This window comes from Pseudochaenichthys georgianus, chromosome 7, assembly GCF_902827115.2.
Source record: "Pseudochaenichthys georgianus chromosome 7, fPseGeo1.2, whole genome shotgun sequence".
Lineage (NCBI taxonomy): Eukaryota > Metazoa > Chordata > Actinopteri > Perciformes > Channichthyidae > Pseudochaenichthys > Pseudochaenichthys georgianus.
In genome coordinates, this window is record NC_047509.1 from 17,474,610 (window position 1) to 17,497,215 (window position 22,606).

General features: G+C 45.7%; 1 protein-coding gene across 2 annotated transcripts in view; it reads left to right on the forward strand.

The window, feature by feature from the left end:
* Positions 1 to 22,606, forward strand: part of cacna2d3a (calcium channel, voltage-dependent, alpha 2/delta subunit 3a) — a 140,913-nt gene that overhangs the window by 11,143 nt on the left and 107,164 nt on the right. The window contains exons 1-2 of one of the 2 annotated variants that reach the window (XM_071203773.1): positions 15,950 to 16,313; positions 19,957 to 20,073. In XM_071203773.1, the coding sequence (XP_071059874.1) occupies positions 16,098 to 16,313; positions 19,957 to 20,073 (333 nt within the window). In that variant the 5' untranslated portion in view covers positions 15,950 to 16,097. Of the gene's footprint in view, positions 1 to 15,949; positions 16,314 to 19,956; positions 20,074 to 22,606 lie in introns of those variants that run through there. The other variant, XM_034087218.2, reaches the window with a different exon arrangement.

Genomic DNA, 22,606 nt, shown 5'->3' on the forward strand with positions numbered 1-22,606 from the left:
TTAACAGAGCGTTAATCAATCAAAAGAGAAAGAGATCGGGTATTTGGAACATTGTTATTAAGTCTGACACAAGGCAGGATCCAGTTATCTTTCATCAGATCTCATCCATTTCATTTAGTTTTGATATTTCCGATTATTTGTCTGGCAAGCAAAATGACGCGTGGAAGTCGGGTAGTTATTTTTTTTTACTGCATGTGGCCAAGTGAGTATGTTCCACAGGTGCTTTATGTTGCCTTCAGCTGTGACTCAGCAGGGCAGAGAGGACACTTTGTTTAATAGGGGAAGAACAATGGGAACAGGGTGGCAAATGTTAGTTATACAACAATTTGGTTTCTGCTCATTCTTGTTATGCCTTTGACTGCAAGTCTGACGGCATGGTATATGTCCATAGCCCGGTGACGGACCACAATGCAACTTTTCCCAGACACCTTATGGCACAGTCTATTTCCTCTCAGGAGCGGCCCTCTTCTCCCCGTATGATTGAGTGGTCTGTCAAAGCTGTGTGTGCGTGCATGTGTTCTCACAAACCTCCCCATTCATTCACAGCGCATTGATCTCACTTTGACACATCTCCCCATTATGATCAATATTATATTCATCCCCACTGATAGATTGCATTATGGTGAATGGAGTAGCGATGATAGTGTGGCCAGTCAGGCAGGAAGAGTTTATGATCCCATGAGTTTTATTTGTGTTCAAAGATGACTTGTTTTATGTCAGTGTGATTAGCATTCACAGCAAGTGTTTGATTTACATTGTGTGTAAGCGTGTGTGGTGTGAGTGTGTGTGTGTGTTTTACAATCCGTGTCTCTGTGCCACCAGATACGGGACTCAGACCAACATGCTTTTGAGGCAGGGAGGACAAGCGTGAAATTAATTGTTCCACTTCATCTCCAGCCAGCGCTGTTCTTTTAAAGGGAACAATTTGTCGGCTAGCATACAAGTCAGTGTATGAAAGGAGGAGGGCACAGCAGCGATTTGGAGTTCCTGGGAGATCCTGTGATCCAGTGGTGATTTTCTGCTGTGGATATGGGGTGGCACTTCTGTCCCCTTCTCAAACAGACTTAGAGTGTTTGGAGTGGATACAGCGTCAGTCAAAGTGCAATTGTTCCAGACAGTTTCTCAACCCAGCTCTCTGGGTTATTTTTCTCATTTCTGCAAAGAGACTTCACGGTAGTAGCCCAGTGACACTATGGCAGAAAGCTGAATGAAATTGAATCATGTGAGGCCTCTTCTCTTTTTTCTGTCCTCACCTCCTCTCCCTTTGTCTCGCTACCCCCCGCCTCCCTGATCTATGTTGGCTGTAATTGCAAACATGGCTTTGGGGAATCAGTGGTGCTTTGATGAAAGGATGACACTGCAAGACGTTTGTTGTCCTTATTGGGAGATTATGTTATTGCACTATTGGCACAACGTTGTAGCTTGCCTTGATGGACACAAAGGCACATGAAAGCATTCACACACAGAAAAAGCTCTTCATAGAGGTACATTTCTCCCAGTAATGGCTTTCTGTACTAAATTATTTAGCGTTGTATATGTCTGACCTTAAAACCTGTTGTATTTTGTAAAAATATATAATATTTTCCACATGTTGGGAACATAAAACTGATACATAGATTAGCCTGCAATTATTTTAGTCTTATTAATGTTTAGATAAGATCAAAATATGATATGTTACCAATAGCACACTCCAGAGACAGGCATACAGAATGCTAGTATATGTTGGGTTATTAATACTAATGGATGATCTAGATGGGTCATTTTAACCACTTACTAATTTAGTTTTCTTCTAAATAAAATCTTATTCAGCAAGTTACCTCAAGTACATATATTGGATCTTACTGCTGATGGCAAATACTGCTTAGAATAATTTAAATTGTATTTGCACATTTTGTGATCTGCAGCTGCAATACTTTTTACAAAATTGCATTCAATATTCATTCTAATTTGCAAGATGTACCCTATATTCAAATATTTTTAAATAGGAGTATTGTTAAAATTAGACGTAGTCCCTGTTGCTCTACATCCTTTCTTTCCAGTCTCTCCTTTTTTCACGTTTTCATTTCTTTGTTTTTGGTGATCATTATATATCTTGAAGAAAAACGGAGAAACTTTGACTAAAAATATTGCCACTAGAAATGTTCTTGTGTGTTCCACATGTTTGCTTATTACAGAGGCCTCAGTACATCAGAGGGTCTGTTAAGTGGACTCTTTGGTCTCTGTGTCCCTAGTATCTCCTTGTTTCCTCCAGTGCACGCACGCACACACACACACACACACACACACACACACACACACACACACACACACACACACACACACACACACACACACGCACGCACACACACACACACACACACACACACACACACACACACACACACACACACACACACACACACACACACACACACACACACACACACACACACACACACACACACACACACACACACACACACACACACACACACACACACACACACACACACACACACACACACACACACACACACACACACACACACACACACACACACACACACACACACACACACTCAGAGGCTTTTCTGGGCTGTGTCTCTTTCATTCATCAAACCAGACTCATCCACTCGTAGTCAGACAAGCAGACAGAAGCAAACAACACAGACAGGGCTGCATTTTGTGAATGGAAACCAATAACACAGCTTGAATGAGACTGCTTGGCAAATGCTTCTACCTCTCCCTTTCTGCTGTGAATGTCTAATTTCATTTTGTAATCCTGAGGGACAGGAAACATCTGAGCAACAACAAAATAAACAACACTGTTTATTTGCATTTGGAAGTTCAATTTCCTCATTCATTAATTCATTATTCTAAAATCTGATTCTTATGTCTGTGTTTAAACTTAACACTTGTGCAAACACATTGTCTTCTGTCAGTTCATGGTTACATTTGTGTGTGTGAGAGAGAGACAGACAGAGGGATAGGGGGGGGGGGGGGGTGCTGTCTCAGGAAGGCAGTGAGATTGTGTGAGAGTTGGCCAAGTTAAAGTGGGCTCTGGTGATGCGTAAAATGAGCTGGGATTTGGGGGCATGTGGATCAGTCTTGGTGTGAAATGAAGTTTTTCCCCTTCATTAATCACATTATCAAACCCCAAGGAAATGACATACACAGAAACAAACACATACATTATTATTTCATGGTCAAGTCTACACTCCACGGTAATAAATAACAAAGACTTACACACACAGAAAAACAGTGCTCTCCTCTCCTGCCCTCTACTCCTGCATAGATATTTTGCACCTATTCTAGACATATTGTATTATTTATTGAGTTTTGTATGCACGTGTGTACATGCAGGCTTGCACTTGTCTCTGTTTCTGTGCGCTAAAGTGTAGCCTGGATAAGGGGATTTTAGCCTCTGATTGTTGTCCCACAGTCAGAGCACACTGTGTAGGAGAGAGATTAGCAGCATCAGCTCATTCATGTGATGCGGCACAGCAGAGGGGTGAAGGGGGGAGAGAAAAAGAGGGATTGAGTTACAACAGACCAACAATATGTGTCACCACTGGTTGCCTCAGTCTATAGTTGAAAATACATTTTATAATAGATACATAGCATTAGCAGCCTGATCTAAATATTTTCTTGAGAAATACATTTGTGACTGCAGGCTGTCGTTTGATTCATGGGTAGACTGTTATTTTGGCTTAGTAGTGCACAGGGCAGCTTCAAGGTGTGACTCTGTACTGTGTGCAACACCCTGAGCACCACATTTTAAGCTTGAGTAAGTCACTTAGTGTGGTTTATGACATTGTTGGCTAATAAAAAGTTATCCATCTAAAATGTGGCATTGTCAAAGCATGTTGACGCCTCATGGACTTAAATATAAAGTATTGAGTGGAACTGAATACAATTTCATATGTGGTTAACACAGTGGGCAAAGATTATATTAAAAAGCCACAGTGGAGAAAGATTATATTAAAAAGCCAAAAACAACATCGTTGGCTTTGCAGGCGATTCTTTCTGGTTACTTTTTTCAATGTCATGTTTTAGATGTTTGTAAAGATCACACGTGAAAGTCCATTTCTAAAGCTGAATGCCAGAGTATATTATAGGCTTGCTAATCTCCATGCTGAAATTAGTATGTGTATGACTAAACCAGGCCAGTATCCAGGTGTACAAGCCAGCAATAGAACATTCCTTGGGAAAAAGAGAATATGTGTGTGCTCACCAGCAAGTGAGGCCAAACATACAATTCCTGTGAGACTATATGACTGCTCAGCAGGAGATGAGCAGCTAAACTAGGGGACATGAACAGGTGCTCCTGTGTTACTGTACATCCCAATATAAGTCACCGTCCCTGAAACAGAAAGTCCCAGGACTTGTGAGGTGCTTCTCAGGTAACAAAGACCAACTTTATTATGAAAAACATTTTGAAAGTGTATCAAACCAATTACACAAGTCAATATTATATTATAATAAGACTTTAAGATGCCAATGAAGTCTGTTTTAAAAGCTGTCCCGTCTCCTGAGAAATGGTGGTTCTGGATGTATGTCAGTTGGCTATACTGTGATGTTGATGTGATGTGAAGAGGATAGCTTCTGGCTAATTAGGCCAGTTCTTCTCTGGTCTGCCTGGCTGAACATAGCGCTGCAGACAGCCTGTGGTCAGCTGTACCCTCTAACCCTCTCACTGACCAGACCAACATGAGCGCAAACACATTATCACTTCCACTCAGGCCTTAGGCACTCTGTGCTTTCCTTGTACGTGAAGTGTAATGTCAAGTTTGAGACAGTTTCATGGACAAGGATTTAGTGGAGCTGTAGACAAAAGAGATTTCAAGAAATTATTTGGGGACTCATAGAGAGAATTGTCAGCTCTAACAGCCCACTACTGCCAGCCAGGGACCAGGATTGGCTTTAAACCTGGATTTTCTGTTCCTCTTACACAAGGGTGTAACTTTGGTTTGAGAAGTGGGGGACACACAAAACAAGGGGGTCCTCCGCAATGAAACATTTTCTCAATTTAATTCCATTTCCTGCCTTTCTACAAATATATTAGGGACTATGGTGTTAAGAAGGCCAAGAAAAATGTGTAGTGTATATGATGAGTGTGCAGATGTATCTAGTATCCTATCCATGTGAACCTGTTTTATTTGTGATGACCTCACATCCTCTAGGGGGGTCCGGGGGCATGTACCCCCGGAAGATTTTTTTCTTTAAATTGAAGTTGAATGCATCAATCTGGGCAACATTAAGAGATGTATGGATACAGCTCTCAACACTCATATGAAACAGAACTGTATATATTTCAATTCTCCAAAAACCATTAGAATATGCTCACAACCAATAACAAATCATTGATAAACTCCTCTCTCCTATCTTTATCTTACCTAGTCTGCATTCTTTCTTTTTATTTATGCATATTTGACTAATCACTCCCCTTTCAAACTGTGTTTTTTATTTTGTACTGACCTATAGTACACATTGGAAGGATTTCTTAACTTATTTTATATACAACTAATATGACATAGATGGACATATTTGTTTACATAGATGACCAAACCGTTTGAGACCCACTGAGATAACTTAGACTAAAGTTTACAATCTAATCACTCAGAGCCCTTTACCTCCCTGAGGTGACGTTATCTCAGTCCGACAGGAGAGGACTCTCCGGCCCAATCCCAAACCACGCTGAAGCACCCCCCAGGATTGCCAAAGCACCCCCTAAGCACCCCCAAGAAATAAGTGTTTTTTGCGAAAATTATTATTATTATTTTTATTAAATTAAATTAGAAAAAATATTGATTACATCAATGCAAATGTAAAACAAACACATTTTTGACCAAAAACATAAAGCCAACACAGGTGATATGATTAGGCCAATGGCTAGCACCCATTAGATTTTTGACCTACCCATAGGCTAAATTACTTTGTGACACTTGAGTGACTTCCTGTTAGCTAGAGCGCCAAATTATCTGCTAACAGCAAAGTGAAAAATTGATCGTTTTTTAGTCCTTAAAGCGTCCACGTGTGGACACTCAATCAAAACCACCTGAAAGCGAGAGGGATTCTGCACATAATAGGCCTTGTGAGTACAAGTAGCTTACTTCTGGGTCTCTGTATTTAATTCAAGCTCTGCTCTGTGTGTGTGTGGCACGAGCCATTTTGTGTGCTTGCGCGAGTGAGAGAGAGAGCTCGCGCACCGGTGGGTATCTACTGGAGATCGTTGTGGTTAGCATCTGGTGCTAGCTAGCCAAGCTAACGGATATAAGGAGCTTTTTCAACAACAAGGTGGAGGGAGAACTCTCTCCTGTCAGACTGAGAGTCTCAGGTAACCTCAGCTCAGGTGAAGTAAAGGACTCTGTGTTTAAATAGTTAACTTTAAATTCTAGTTATCTCAGTGGGTCTCAAACGGTTTGTTTTAAAAAGGGGAGTGATTTGAAAAATATCTATAAAGAAATAGAAAATCTGTTTACAGTTCTAACTTCTGTTTCATATGGGTGTTGTTGAGAGATGTATCCATAGAGCTCTTAATGTTGCTCTCAAAGTGCACCTGATTGATGCTTTTAACTTCAATATTTAAAATAAATCTTCCCGGAGAAGCATGCTCCCGGACCACACTAGAGGAGGTGAGGTCCCTCCTAAAGGAGGTGAGGTCCACCCCCCACTTGTAAAAATATCACTTTACCCCTGCATACACCTATATGCCGTGAGTTGATTATCGAGCCTTCATTGTAACCAGGGTTGCCAACTTTGGGTACCTGGCTGGAGTGAGATTTTGATATCATGGGTTTAATTACACATATGTGCACTAAATGACTGCTATCGTGTCAGCAGCGGGACCTTAGCATATATATAGGATATAGGATATATATATATATACAATATATACAAATACACAAAATTGGACACAGACTATAAAGGGCACAAAGTTTCATTCACTAATGAAAGTCAAACACATGTTTGTTTCCACTGTTTTATTGTGTGCCTGTCGCGATAAGCAATTAATTGACTTATCGTACGATAAATAAAAATGAACTCCATACATTTCCATTTACATGAGGATGTGACTAGCAGTTCGAAAGGATGTACTTCAATTATTATTATATATTATCATTATGTCAGGGGTCTAAAATGGTCATACAACAGTGCCGACAATATTATTGTTTATCGCAATAATTTCCTGGAAAATGTATCCAACAAAATTAATTATCGTGAGATGCCTATACATGAAACACACACACCAACAAATCTACAGACTTACTCCAAACTGCCAAACATATTAATTAACACACTCTATTTTGGCCTAGTAGAACAATAAGCAGCAGACTTTTACTTTTTTATCATTTCTACTGGATCTTAGATCTGCGCTTGCGCAATACGGGTCGGCAGTTGCCAGAGAGTATTTTTGTTGGGTAATCTATGGGAGGGCTAACCCATACAGTGGTGGGGTGAAGTCAGTATTTGCAATGTAATTACATACACGCTCCCCCTTGACAGTGAAACACCACGCGTGAGGTTTAGATTATTTCCCTGTCTCAATCCAAATTGAACTGTATGAAATAAAAAGGCACATTTGTCTTGTAGTAAATAAAAAGGGCGACCTGGAGCCAATCCTGCAATTTCCCCACAGGTGAAAGAGTTGACATGCTGAAAGCCCAACCCCTGCAGGGGGGTCTGGGGAGATTCTCCCCCAGGAGATTTTTTGAAATACTAACATAAAATACACATTTTGGTACTCTCTTGAGAAGAAAAATAAATACATCAATTACTACACGACATATTTAAACAAATGAATGCCATTTTAGTTTTTTGTTACTTTGTTCTGAAAGCTGAACCTGCTGCTCCTCACAGAGAGAAGAGGGAAGAGGCTGTGTGAATTACTTTACATTGTGGATAAGGGTGGATAGCCCCATTGTTCTGTGTGTCAAAATGAAAGACAGCCCACACACCTATCAATCATCAAACCGTGGGGTCTTATTTCATTACGTGTTGATTTCTATCAACACGTAATGTTGTATCGATGTATAGATGTACTACAGCAAAAGTATTCTCCGTCGGGACTTCCTGCAACAACACCACGCCGTTATCTTGATTCTGATTGGCCAGAAGACATTATCAAAGATGTTCTATTGAGAAGACGATCACTACCTGACAAAAGTTTTCAAAACCGTTTCTAGTCTTCGGTATTCTTGTTTTTGGCGTGAGAATAGTTTGGGCAGAGTGAGACCGTGAGATTGAGGGTGAAAGCGTGTGTCACACGCCAGATGCGTGAGAGTTGGCAACCCTGTTGTAACAGTCGCGGGTACACTATTGCGGCTTTCACACCAGCGCTTTTCAGTTTCTAGCTCCAAGCGGGAGCTTTTCTGGTTCAGCTCCGGTTTCCCTTTTCAGCTCCCGCTCTGTTCACATCGCCCACTGGCGCCCCAGAGCTGCCCCTGCTGCGTCATGACGTCACCGTTTACATCGCTGATTTGCTCCCCAACGGCAGCGATTACGGCGCTCACAACAACAACAGCGTCGGGTCGATGATCGTGTTGCTTTTAATCACAGGAAGCCAGAATAAATTGAATAACGACTTCTCCAACCTTATACTTTGCTCCAGAGTGCCGTGGTTCATTGTTTATTAATGTGTTTCTGCAGCATTTACCGACCGCTGCAGTATTGGCTGCTCTTCCACGGGAGTTTATTCTCCCGTTAGCTCCCGGTTAGCTCACACTGCAGCGGCCGCTCTAAAGTATTCACTGTCCGACTCACACAAGCAGCTGATGCATATCCCCAGTTCCCCTTAGCCTAAGTGAATGTGTGTCAGTCTGAATTGACACTGTTTGGTATCACAACGCTGTTATGAAAGTTTCTCTGGTATAAAACGGGTGATGTTAGCATAGCAACCGAAGCTAAACTGACTACTTGCATCCGATAGCTGCAATAATACAAAACAACACGTCTGCCTCTCTCCACAATGATCGATAACAGTGAACGGATGGTCAAAGTAAGGTACAAATAAACAGAATCACACGAAGCCTGGTTAGTGTTGCCTGACTTTATAAAGTGTGTTTATAGGCACTACTGCTTGTAGGCAGGCATAGCAGTCGACCCATGTTCAGGGGAGGTGGGTTTAGTTCTCATTCATAACACTCCGTTCGATGTCTCACTATGGGATGCGCCTCATCGCGGAGCAAACAGAAGCATCAATCTCATTACGTCAATCCTGATTGGCTGGTGATCTTGACGTCAACGTCAGGGGAAATCACCCCCTATAAGTAGCCTTCGCCACGACGCATGCGTCATTCAAACACCTCTTCTCGCTTCAGAGCACATCTCGAACGGTAGCCGGGCTAGCTTAACAGTCCACAGACTGAACCCAAAGCTAATTTTCGGTCGACGGGCGTTAGCCGGCTACCCTATTCTCTCACAGAGGAGTATTATAGTCAACCTCGCCGTTCTTCCTCTGGAGTAAGGTAAGGTTTTGACTTCAAGTTAGCAACACACCAGTTGCTAACTTGTGTTTTTTCCCTCACTACCGACACCACGGTAGCGAGGACACTTTTTTCTTCTCTCTTCCACGGAGGAGAAAAGGATTACAGGAATATTACCATACCAGGTAATATCCTTTGAGAGAAAAATACCCACGCTGTCCTTTTTTCCCCCGGATTAAAGACAGATCGGTAAACACTTTTTTCTCGAACGTACCTGTCATGAGCGGACCCTCTCCACGCCTCACGGCGAACGAGATGGATGCCTCTCCCCCTCACACCAGAGGAGTCAGGAACTCGGAGGCTCGGCGCTGCGGTTGCGGGTTGAAAGTGTCAGGCACAGACTCACACCAGATCTGTTCGTCCTGCCTCGGGCTGGAACACGCCCAGGAGGCCATCGACAACCCCGGCTCGTGCGGACATTGTGCCCGCCTCACCGTGAAGAGCCTCCACCGAAGGTTAGCGCAACAAGTTAACCTGTCGGGACGGGACCCCCTCATGTCCACTGATCTGCCGACCGGCAATCAAGACACGGGGACGTCTGCCGCAGAGATGGAGCCCCTCACTGCGGTCTGGGGCTCACCGACAGCGGCACCCGCAGAACCGGAATCCCGCGCCATATCAGGCCGAGATCCGGTGGCGGCAAGAAATGCGGGAACGGGGCCCCACGCTATACCAAGCTGGGGCTCCCGACTGGACCTCACCATGGTTTCACCCGCGGAAGATGTCCTGGAGTTAGACTACATGGAGGACGAAGAGTACACCTCTGAGTTCCTCCTGTCTGACTCGGATGAGCAGGAAGACGACATCTTCATGTCATCGACTCAGGCTGCAAAGCCGGGAGCGATGGCTGCTCCCCCGGGCGACAGCACACCAGCTTCGCCCTGTCTCAGTATGGACCTACAAGCCGTGTGTCAGCGCGCTGCGGCCAAACTAGACATCCCATGGCCCGAAGTGGCCAAGGAGACCTCCAGGTCCCGTTACGAGGGAAAACTTTTTTCCCAAACAACGAGGGCAAAGAGGCAACTCCTCCAGGTCTTCCCGGAGATGTTGGATGAGGTGTCGGTCTCGTGGAGAGACCGGCCCTTTAGCAACAAGGCCCCAATCCAGGGTGCCCACTCCCTTGACTGTGACGGTATGGAGAGGCTCGGCCTGCTCCACATACCACCTATGGAACCGCTGGTGGCAGCCCACCTCCTACCGAGGATGGGCCAGCCGCCAAGCAGGAACCCCACGTTGCCAGCGAAAACGGACCGATTCCAGTCTACCATGACGGAACGGGCCTACAGAGCTGCAGCATTGTCCGCCAGGGCTCTGAACGTTTCCTCGATGCTAACCGCATACCAAGCGGAGCTCTGTGAGGATATGTCGAGCAATCCTGGACCGGCCACTCTGGACGAGATAGCCGCGGTCACAGACATTTGTCTCCGTGTCCAACGCTGCGCCGTCCAGGCCACGGGCAAGATAATGGGGATCATGGTGGTGCAGGAAAGAGCTAGATGGCTCAACCTCACCAACCTCCCAGACCGGGAAAGGGAAGATGTGCTTGACATGCCCATCGTTCCCGAGGGGATTTTCGGCTCCGCTCTCACTTCCATGCAGAGGAAGTGCGAGTCGAAAAAGAAGGAAGACGAGGCCCTCCACCTTTGTCTCCCTCGAAGGGTCCAGCCGCGGCCTTTGCAACGGCGGCCCTTCGCCCACGCTGCACCGCGCTCTGCTGGGTTCAAAGTACCAGGACAGCAGAGGGCGCAGCCCGCCCCGAGTCCCCAGCCCAGGCAGGAGACGAGGGCGAGTTGGTCTAGAAAATCTCCGGTTCCGGCTGTAGCCCAGGCACAGCCAACCCAGAATTTCGGCCAGCAGGCGAGGAAGAAGAAGCGAGCGGCCTGACAGCCCCTCCTTCTCCCCTCCGTGACGGAGCTGGAAGTTCCTTCCCCGGCTCTAAATGTGACCCCGCCGCCTCAAGAGATGCCTCAACGCCATCCTCAAGTCCGCACAAAACAAATGTCACATCGTTATTGTCTGAATAAACCATTTTCCGCTGACGCATCCAGGCTCCGGCCAAGGGCGCAGCTCAAAAAAATGAAAAGAAAGACAATAAACAGTCCGTTAACCATAAATCCCCTTCTGAGAGCAGCTACGGCCTCTCTCAAAAGGCGGATAATAAACGGGTCTGTGAAGGCACCACCGCCACGCGCATGCGCAGTGCCGGTTGGGGCTTTAAGGGCACTACCGCCACGTGCGTACGCAGTGCCGGCTAGAGCTGTAAAGAACGGCCCGTCAATCCTTCCCCTTTCAAGAGCAGCTACGGCATCTCTCAAAGGACGGATTATTGACGGGTCCGTGAAGCCACCGCCACACGCATGCGCAGTGCCGGCTGGGGCTTTAAGGGCACCACCGGCACGCGCAGGCGCAGTGCCGACTGGAGCCGTGAGGGCACCACCGGCACACACATGCGCAGTACCGGCTGGAGCTGTAAAGGCACCTCCGTCACGCACATGCGCAGTGCCGGTCCAAGCCATAAGAGTGACATCCCAGCTGGCTCTAAGGAGCATACAGCAGGAGATACTCACGATGTCTGCCTGGGCTTCTCAAAACAGTTATAATTTATCTGTTTTCACAAACCCAGAGAGAGTCAACCCACATTATGGAGAGAAAGGTTCTCTCTCTCCTAGAAAGAAGGGTTTTATCTATAAAGCCCACCGAGCGGAGTCAGATTACGGAGGAAAATGTCCTCGTAAAGCACCCGCTCAACATGGGCCTCATAATAAAACTAAACCCCGAACGCCACGGCTTACGGAGAGTTTTGGTGATTATGAAATGCGTAGTGGCACTACACCTGACTTTTCCAGTGCGGGACGCGCCTACGGGTGCAGTCCTTTCACGGAAGGTGGTCACCACGGACGCAGGTCAGACGGGCTGACAGGGGACTTACGAAGGTCGCCCGGTGAGAGGTCTCTAGAACAGAGACCTCCAGCGGGCACGCGTAAATTACCCGGAGCTTTTAGCGGTGTTCCCCACCCAAAAATGCTTCCTGCCTTCTCTCAGAGGACTTCATGTCCCCGTGAGGATAGACAACACGATATCGTGTATGAACCGCCAGGGGAGATTGCGTTGTCTCCAGTCACACACACTGGCACACAAACTGATCCATTGGAGTGGCAGACGTCTCCTCTCTCTGAGAACGACACAAGTACCGGGTGTTATGCACCTAGGGACAGAATTACTGTCCAGAGGTGCACCACTCTATGCAGACTGGACTCCTCATCCAAGGATCGAGAGTCCGCTGTGGGTGCGTTACGGCGGAGCCGCGTTAAGTCTGTTCGCAAGGGGAGAAAATGCTCAATGACAGCTGTTCTCTTTAATGCACGATTTAAACGCACCGTTAGGCGGGGACGCACTCGTACACGATTGACCTCCGGGTCCTCTGTACACGTTCCCACCCCTGGTTCTGTTCCCCTTAACTCCGGCCAGAGTGAAAGAGCAACGCCACACACTTACTCTGATGTTTCCACCCTAGCCCGCAATATACGGGCTGGCGGGGATATATCAGCTGTTGTGCGGGCAGCCGTGGCAGCCCCCACCACGCAGGGACAGATTGTCTCAGGCGAGGAGGGCGATCCTTCACCCACGCCCAGAGCGCGGGGCACTATGGGCCTGACCCGTGAGTGGTACAATCTGAATACAGTGGGACTCCCTCAGAAGGTGATAAACACTATTCAGAGTGCGAGAGCTTCCTCCACCAGGTCTCTTTACGACTGTAAGTGGAGGGTGTTTGAGGAGTGGTGCCTTCAAGAAGGGCACATCTCTTTTCAATGTCCTGTCGGGGTGATTTTATCATTCCTACAGGACTTGATCGATAAACACAGAGCTTTTTCCACGATCAAGGTGTACCTGGCTGCTATTGCTGCATGCCATGTGGGCTTTGAGGGTAAGACGGCTAGCCAACATCCTTTGGCTTGCCGTTTTATGAAGGGAACTCGCAGGCTCCTCCCTGTCTCCAGGTCGCTGGTGCCCTTATGGGACCTGGCAGTGGTTTTAAATGGGCTCAAAATGACCCCATTTGAACCCCTGAAAGGAGCTGACATGAAACATCTGTCACTCAAGACAGTGTTGTTACTGGCCCTGGCATCCGCTAAACGGGTCAGTGATATCCATGCACTGTCTGTACATCCCTCATGCACTCAGTTCGCCCCAGGGCAAACGAGAGTGTTGTTGAAACCCAACCTTGCCTTTACACCAAAGGTGGTTGGTTCGTGTACCCCGATTGACTTTGAGGCATTTCCTCCGCAGCTGGTTTCCTCCGGGGAGCAGCAGCAGGATCTATTGTGTCCAGTCCGGGCTTTACACACATATATGGACAGATCAAAAGAGCTTCGTCTTAATGACCAACTCTTCGTGTCCTGGGCTAAACCTCACAAGGGTAAGCCTGTTACTAAGCAACGACTATCCCACTGGATCGTGGAGGCGATTGCTTTGGCCTATACGAGTCAGAATCTGCAAGCACCTTCGGGACTGCGGGCTCACTCGACTCGGGGCCTGGCTACATCCTGGGCTTTGTTCAAGGGTGTTTCCATCCAGGATATCTGTGCAGCGGCAAGCTGGTCTTCGCCGCTCACTTTTGTCCGCTTTTACAGGCTGGACGTCTCCGCTCCAAGCGTGGCCCGAGCAGTGCTGGGCACCTTGTTGAGTCGGGACTCCACCTGTTAAATTCTGGTTGATCGGTGATCTTCGAGATAAGCTCGTCTGGCAATACGGGAGCTACAATATCCCATAGTGAGACATCGAACGGAGTTCTATAACTATCGAACTATAGGTTACTTACGTAACCCCAGTCTCAGAGTAACATGAAGTGAGATGTCTCACCAGACGGCCCTCCTTGCTATGGTGAAGCGAGAAGAGGTGCTTATTTTTAATGACGCATGCGTCGTGGCGCAGGCTACTTATAGGGGGTGATTTCCCCTGACGTTGACGTCAAGATCACCAGCCAATCAGGATTGGCGTAATGAGATTGATGCTTCTGTTTGCTCCGCGATGAGGCGCATCCCATAGTGAGACATCTCACTTCATGTTACTCTGAGAAGTGGGGTTACGTAAGTGACCTATAGTTTCCTGCACGCCTCGACGTAAGAGAGACGTAAGCGACGTCGCCTCTTAGCTCCAAAGCTCTTGCCTCTGGACCGACAATTTTTTGGAGCTGGAAATGAAGCGGATTCCGGAGCTAAGAGCCGGCGCCGCTGCGGTGTGAACAGGAAAACCCGGCGCTTTTCAGGCTCTAGCTCCGAGCCAGAGCTGAAAAGGCGCTGGTGTGAAAGGGGCATGTGTGTGCGTGTGGGGAGTGTTGCAGTAGAAATTTCAACAGCAGCGCTGGTGCATTAATCGGAAACCCTTAATGTTTGAGCACCCTCTATGAAACATCAAGCTACTCCACAGCACCCCCTAGAGAAAATCTCTGGCGCCGCCACTGTGTGTAGGGGTAGGGTGTAGGGGGCGGTTTGGGATTGGGCCTCACTCTCCTTATTGTTAAAACAGCTAATCTCCGTTAGCTCCGAGCTAGCACCAGATGCTAACAAACACAACCCCCGTAACTCTCTATGGCCCCGTCTCAGGTCGACTATTTTCATTTCCTCGCTCCTCTGTCTCACCGGAAGTTGATTTGTCTGCGCCATCTTGAGTACCGTCCCATGGCTCTTATTTCTGCCGGAGGACCGAGGATCGATAACCGAGGAACCACCATACCATCCTCCGATGAAATCCTCAGATACTCGCCCCGCCTCCTTACTGTGTATCGCTCACTGATTGGACGATGCAGCGCATGCACTGATCTGATGCTTCTTGACATGAGAGCCGTTTCCCAGCGTAGTGAAGAAAATAAATGAAATTCAGAGAGTCACTCCTCAGTTTATACTGTGTTTTGTTTCAATTAATGTATCATTTAGTTACAAATATGTGATATATCTGAACAACAAAGTGGTCACAAATCATTTTATTCATTTATTGGAAACATTTTCATGATCGCTTATTTCGTTTTACATTTTCATTTATTGTCATTTCCATTCAGTCAGTCATTAAGTGCTATTAAAATGTTAATGTGCTACATATCCACACAAACAAACAAAGTGTGCAGTCCAATGAATGTTAATCTAACTGGGTTTTGATAGATAATATATCTCTTTTTCTTCTCTCAATTATTTTATTTCTATTGTGCACTCTAATCAATATTAATCAAACTATTGTTCGTTTATACATTTTAAGAATGGCATTTATCTTTTTTGAGAATGAGTTCTTATTTTATTTATTTGGGTCTACAACAGATGATACAAATGTTTGTGTCAGTAAATGTGTGGCGGGGGTGTTTGTGAAAACAAAGGGGACAGAGCTGCTGTCAGATGAACAGCTGTGCGGCGTCATCACAAATGGACGTCGCTTCACGTGACGCTCCGGAGGAAAGGACGTCCCATTGCTCTTAAAACTCATTTCCCTGGCTGAAGTCGAAGGGCCCTTCTCACTTCTCTTATTTTTCATTTCCTCGCTCCTCGGTCTCGGTCTCACCGGACGTTGATTTGTCTGCGCCATCTTGAGTAGCGTCCCAATGGCCCTATTTTTGCCAGAGGAGCGAGGAGCGATAATGGAGGAGCTATGTGTGTGGTGTGTGTGGAAATAACGGGGACAGAGCTGGCTGCTGTCAGACGATCAGCTGTGCAGTGTCATCACAAACGGACGTCGCTTCACGTGACGCTCCGGAGGAAAGGACGTCCCATTGCTCTTAAAACTCATTCCCCTGCTTCTCGTGGTTTCCTTGCATCTCTCCATGCTTCCCTGGTGGGAGGGACTAGTCGCAGGGAAACGACGCAAGTGAGGGATGCAAGGATTTAATTTAACCGACCTGAGACGGGGCCCAGGTCTCTCTCTCTCTCTCTCTCTCTCTCTCTCTCTCTCTCTCTCTCTCTCTCTCTCTCTCTCTCTCTCTCTCTCTCTCTCTCTCTCTCTCTCTCTCTCTCTCTCTCTCTCTCTTTGTCTCTCTCTCTTTCTATCAATTCAATTCAAAAGCTTTATTAGCATGACCATATTTACATACAGTATTGCCAAAGCTATGTATAGTTGTAACATCTGTACAAAAATACATACAAATAAACAAATGAACAGTTATAAACAAACTGCAAAGAACATGTTTTTTTTTACAAGGAATACAGATTCATTTCATTCATATAATACATGAGTACAAAATAGAATATGATGTATAAGATGTGAGACCTGGTGTATCTGCTCATTCCGGTTCCCTCAGACTGTGGCAGGCAGAGACAAACTGTCCTGCCACAATGCAGCTCTCTTTATATTCCCCCAGAAGTATTTTTAGTTTTTCATTTTCATTTTTAAATAATTGAGGATGCTTATGTTTGAGTTTTGGGAAGAATTGTTTCCGTACAGGTTCAAAAGTTGGGCATTGTGTGAGGAAGTGCTGCTCTGTCTCCACAGCAGTTCCTCCACACTGTTGGCATGATCGCTCCTCTTTTGGCAGCCATGTTTTCTTGTACCTGCCTGTTTCTATGGCCAGGCTGTGTCTCTGTCTCTGTGTCCCTGTGTCTCTCTCTCTGTGTCTCTCTCTCTGTGTCTCTGTGTCTCTCTCTGTGTGTGTGTGTCTCTCTCTCTCTCTCTCTCTCTCTCTCTCTCTCTCTCTCTCTCTCTCTCTCTCTCTCTCTCTCCAGGCTGTGAGCACTCAGTCTGTACTTTGTCAACAACTTCCAGTGTTTAACATCAGTCACTGTGCTCAGGTAGGCTTCCACAGTGTACTGTCTTTTTAGGGCCAGATAGCATTGCATTTTACTTTGTGTTTGGGATTTAGTGTTCCAATAAGTGAGGTAATTTTGTGTGTGTTTTGTTATAATTTGGTTGACTCTAACAGATGTGGGCTCAGCCTGGTGCTGATCACAGTTTGAACCGTCGAGTGTCAGGACCAGCTGAGAGAGGGGACTCTTGTTCATCTCTTGATGCTGCAGGGCTTTGTGGTGGTAGGAGTGGGGGTCACTTTCTTTTAGATGTAGCCAATATTTAATTGATCGTTTCTGGATTTTTATTAATAATGGAAATGTGCCTAATTCCGCTCTGCAGGCGTTGTTAGTTGTTCGTCGTTGTTAGTCTCTCACAAGATGCACTCGTGCCACACACACACACAGACGCTCCTCCGTGACGATGACCGCTTGCGTAAAACAAAAATAATAAACACATTTAAAAAGTGAGAGGAACACAAATGGGATTTTGAAAAGTGGGGGGGACATGTCCCCCCTGACCCCAGTGGAAATTACGCCCATGCTCTTACACACTGCAGTTGCCAGTCAGCCATTGGGATTATCGCTCTGATTTTGATACGGTTACGGTTGCTGTGATTTGGCTTCTGAGTCATCAGCCAGTCACTTTGATTAGCCACAGAAGATGTAACTAAATGTTTTTAGATTATATGTCAACATTGAGGTTGGGGTTGTTGTTACGTAAAACAGCTCTTAAGAAAACCTGTATCTAAGAGGGTATTAAATCAACATGCTTTTAGGTGAATCTTTCCATTGCTTTGTGGGATTTCTTATCTTCTTTATCTCCTTATCTCTTATTTCTGATCCAATCCTTCACCATATGTGAAGCATTTTTGGATGGCTACACCAGACCTTTTGAAGACAATTCTGACACTCTAAACTGTGACATGCAAATGAAATTGGCAGCATCGGCAGCACTTCGGCAGCATTTCATAGGCACGCAGATTTTTCAGTGTTATGGTTGTGAAAGAGTGTTGATACTATGAAATGGAGATAAAGATGAAACAGTGAGTGTTTCCCTTGATGAACCTGATTGTATTCAACCATGGCATCTTACAGTAGCTCTTTGCCGTTCCCGTACCTCTTTGCTCTACCTTTCGTTAAACCTCTCCTCCCTCCCAAACTTCATTATACTGTAAATTGGACAAAAAATATCCGACCCTCCTTTCTCTAATCGCTATAATTGCTATCAAAAAATCCCTTTCACCTGGGCACTTATTTTTATTCTATATTAAACCAAATGCAAATGTAGTGATTTTAACCTTATTCCCTCTACTCTTCAAATATCACCCTTCCTCATCCTACCTATCTTTGCATCTCTTGGATCTTTTTACACCCACACAGTGTTTGCTCTACCTATTGTTTTTCTCACTCCTGTCTCTCTTTTTGTTTTCCTTATCCTTCTGTTACCTTTTTCATGTGTTTGTCTGTCTGGCTTGGTCTGTCCCAATCAATAAATGTATCCATAGTTCTAACAAGATAACACATTAATTGTCCTTTTCAGTGTCCTTTTTGCCCAAGAGACTGACTTGTCTCAGGAGTCTTCTCTGCTCTCACTTCTCACCTTAAACTACAAGTAAATCACCCTCATCTAAACTTTTGGTATGAGGCAGAAAGATAACCCCTTTCCTGCATGGTGATGTCCTGCAGTTCTTTTTAGATGATTACCTCAATCTGAAAGCTTTTGCCTGAGAGTCTGATGCTGTTCCCATTCCTCATCCTCCCGTGATCCCTCTCCCCTCGCCATGCACCTCATATGTGTTGCTGCACAGGAACAGCTCAGAGCATGCGTCTTAGCAGGTTGGCATAACATTAGAGGGGGCATGCTATTTGATATGGCGGTAATCTCCCGTTAAATCCCCCAAGAGTGAAACACAGCCGCCCGCAGCTTTGCAGAGATTTCAAAAATGTTTTTTTTTCTGTACAAGTAAACCACCTCACTGAGAACAGCTCTGCATATATATGTGTGTGTGTGTGTGTGTGTGGCATGTATGGGTGTGGAATTAGCGAGACTTAATGTCACTGTCCCCAGTAATGCACTGGTTGAGCTAAGCACTCTAGTATTCGTTCATTGCAGAATAATGTGATTTAGTGTAGGGCACATACTGAGGGCAGCGGCGTGTCATCGATGCTTAATGTGTGGTTGGTAAAACCTGAAGGTGGCTGATAATTCTCTTGGCTGAGCTGATTGTTTTCGTTCATATGTAGATTAGTTTGGGGAAGCAACTCCTCCTCAGCTATATTCCACTTTTGAGCCACTAGTAATGCATTTCTTGGTTTTACTCTGTATACACTACTCCTTTTATGCACTGTTTTAACGTTTCTCCCAGGTTTTTCCCTGTCAAACTCTTTTTGTCATAAAGTTTTAGCAATCATTATCATACAGTCATGCTGTAAAGAGCCTTATTAGACCCCCAGCTTCGCCCTTTTATAAAATAAACCAACCAAAAATATTGCTTATGTTTCATGTTATGTTTAAGAGTGATGAGATTAATTAAATAAATTTAGGATTGAGATGAGATACAAAAAAAAACACAAACAGGAGATAATATACTGATCGTCTTTATGAGCTCACACTGGGATGTCCATGCTATAAACTCACGTTTGTGTATTGGAATGAAAAACAAATTGTTAAGTGTGTTAATGCATTGGTACTTATAACCTGATAACATGAATGTGTGTTTTCCTTTCAGAAATACAAGGAGTTTGAGCGGGCCGTGCGGGTGGACGAGATTGATGGGCTGCGGCTGGTGAAGAGGCTGGCAGACAACATGGAGGAGATGTTTCACAAGAAAGCCGAGGCAATGAAGGTATTTATCTACCTGAATAGTCATCCATCATCAGACTACTGCTTAAAATTCCTTCGAATTCAGCAAAAATATTTCTAATTCAAATCCTTTCCCATAAAAGCACAGAGAAAGGTCAATATGTCCTGGACATTATTTACTTAATTTTATTCAGAACCATCTCCATTTGACATCGACTTTAGTACACGACAATTAAAATAACCACATAAATACAACTCAAAGTAAGTATAGAGATGTTGTATAAGTATATCTATTCCCAGAGAGGATGAGAGTGCAAAAGTAACTCGACTGAATTCGGTGAAATTACTTGGTAAAGCATTTATTTCACTCTGCTGACCCTCGTCTGAAGAAGTGCTGTTGTGTCACATTGCCACATTGAAACCAGACACCTCTTGCGTTTGCTGTGTGTATGTGAGAGAGAGATATGTGAAAGAACGGGTGCTGTGGAGGAGGTGACAGACAGAGAGAGGCTGTGAGCCACCAATCAGTGTCTGTGTCACTGTATTAAACTGCTCTGACCAAACATCAGTATCTAAGAGGCCACTTGAAGACCAAGCTCTAAACTAAAACTAAAAACTTCTGTAAAATAATGTTTTTATTGTTTATCAATAAATCAATCAATCAATGTTTATTTATATAGCCCAATATCACAAATGTTACATTTGTCTCAGTGGTCTTCACAGTGTGTACAGAATATCAGTATGACAATACGACACCCTCTGTCCTTAGACCCTCACATCGTACAAGGAAAAACTTCCGGAGAAAACCCACAGTTTAAAGGGAAACATGGGAGAAACCTCAGGGAGAGCAACAGAGGAGGGATCCCTCTCCCAGGACGGACAGACGTGCAATAGATGCCGTGTGTAAATTGAAAAGATAATACATTAGCAACAGAGGTAGTCCAAATGTTTGGAAATGCATGTGTGTATAATAGGAAGATGAATCCACGAGGATATCCATCCAGGACCGATGATCCAGGACCACAGCCACGACTCAAGATCCAGGGCTCGCGATCCAGGACACAGGACCGCAGGATCATCCATGTCTCCGGATCCCGGCGTATATAGACACCAAAAAGAAAGAAATTTGGGGAAGCTGGGTTAATCGGAACATGAGAGTACTGTTAGGAGATTTAAATGATAACTTGGCCGCATTTCCAAATCCCCCCGCGTCCCTAAACATAGCTGTTATCTTACATGAAGGGAATCCAGAGCATACACTTAACCGTTAAACAATAATCCACTTTAATGGTAATATACAATGCAATACAATCAAGTACAATCAATACAGTACAAATTACATACAGTTCTGTGGGATCCCACATTTACCTGATACTCACGTGAGCCAGCCAGCCAGCCAGCCAGCCAGAGGAGAAAGAGGGCGAGCACACAACGGGGTTCCTGTCTAAATACCTCGCTGACCGGAGGAGTTATCTGCGCCTCCCTTCCAGACCAGTGATTGGCTGCCCAAATTATCATCAACACCCCACATCAGGGATGACTGTATGTTAACTCCTGACCTTCCCCCTCTTCCTTTGTCCTCAAAAAACCACATGTTAGCAGGCCCAAAACCAGCCCAGTTTTCTACACAAATCATTTTCAAGCTTCTTCACAGTTTGCATGAATACATACAAATATTTCCTTACAATTCCCTCTTTTGCACTCTTAAAAAAGAGAGTGCAATTTACACAAGGCACTTGCAAAAAACTGCATCCTTGTCTGCTGAGTCTCCATACTTTTTATTCTCAGTGTCCACAGTGAAGGGCACTCCGTCCACGCTCTCGTTGCAGATGACGCAGCGGAAGCAACCGGGGCGGTAAGACTTCCCCAGGGCCTGCCGGCCTGCATGTCCATGATTAGATGTCCACCTGCGTTGCACTTGTCTGCAGACTGCTGGAACCCAGAGTACAGAAAGTCCTCTTCACAGAAAACCCTTCCTGCGTCATAGTAGAATGCCTTCCCTCTCAGCCTTCGACTACAGGCGCTGCAGGTGAAGCAGCTGTCATGGTAGAGGCTGCCCATAGCTTGGCAGGCCTGGCTGGCTCCATACACCGTCTTGTTGCACTTAACACACACTCCTGTTTCAGCGGAGAGTGGAGTCCCCTGTGCCATCCTGGCTTGCCGTGTCTTTGTCCCCTCTGATCCGCTGACGGCGGCTTCCGAGTCGATGCTGAATAGATGTCCTCCCGATCTTCCTTCTCCGGTCCGATGATGATGCCTCCCGGGACGACTGCTGGATGGATGATGGATGTCCTCGAGGTCCTTCTCCTCCAATCCGCTGATGACAGCATCCGAGTCGACCTCCATGACGAGAGCCAGATCTGTCCTGATGTCGTCTAGGGTCCTCGCAGGTGTTTTCCCCCGCCGCACACTGGCTCCGCACAGTGGTACCAGTTGTCCCCCTTTCCTTGTAGGCGGACGGCATGGGATGTCCTCTGGGTCACTCGGTCGGGGCCGGAGAGCCTGGGGTTGACAGTCAGCCTCCTGCGTCTCGGGTCCCTCTTTCGGCGTCAGCAACCTGTGTGGAGAAATCTGAT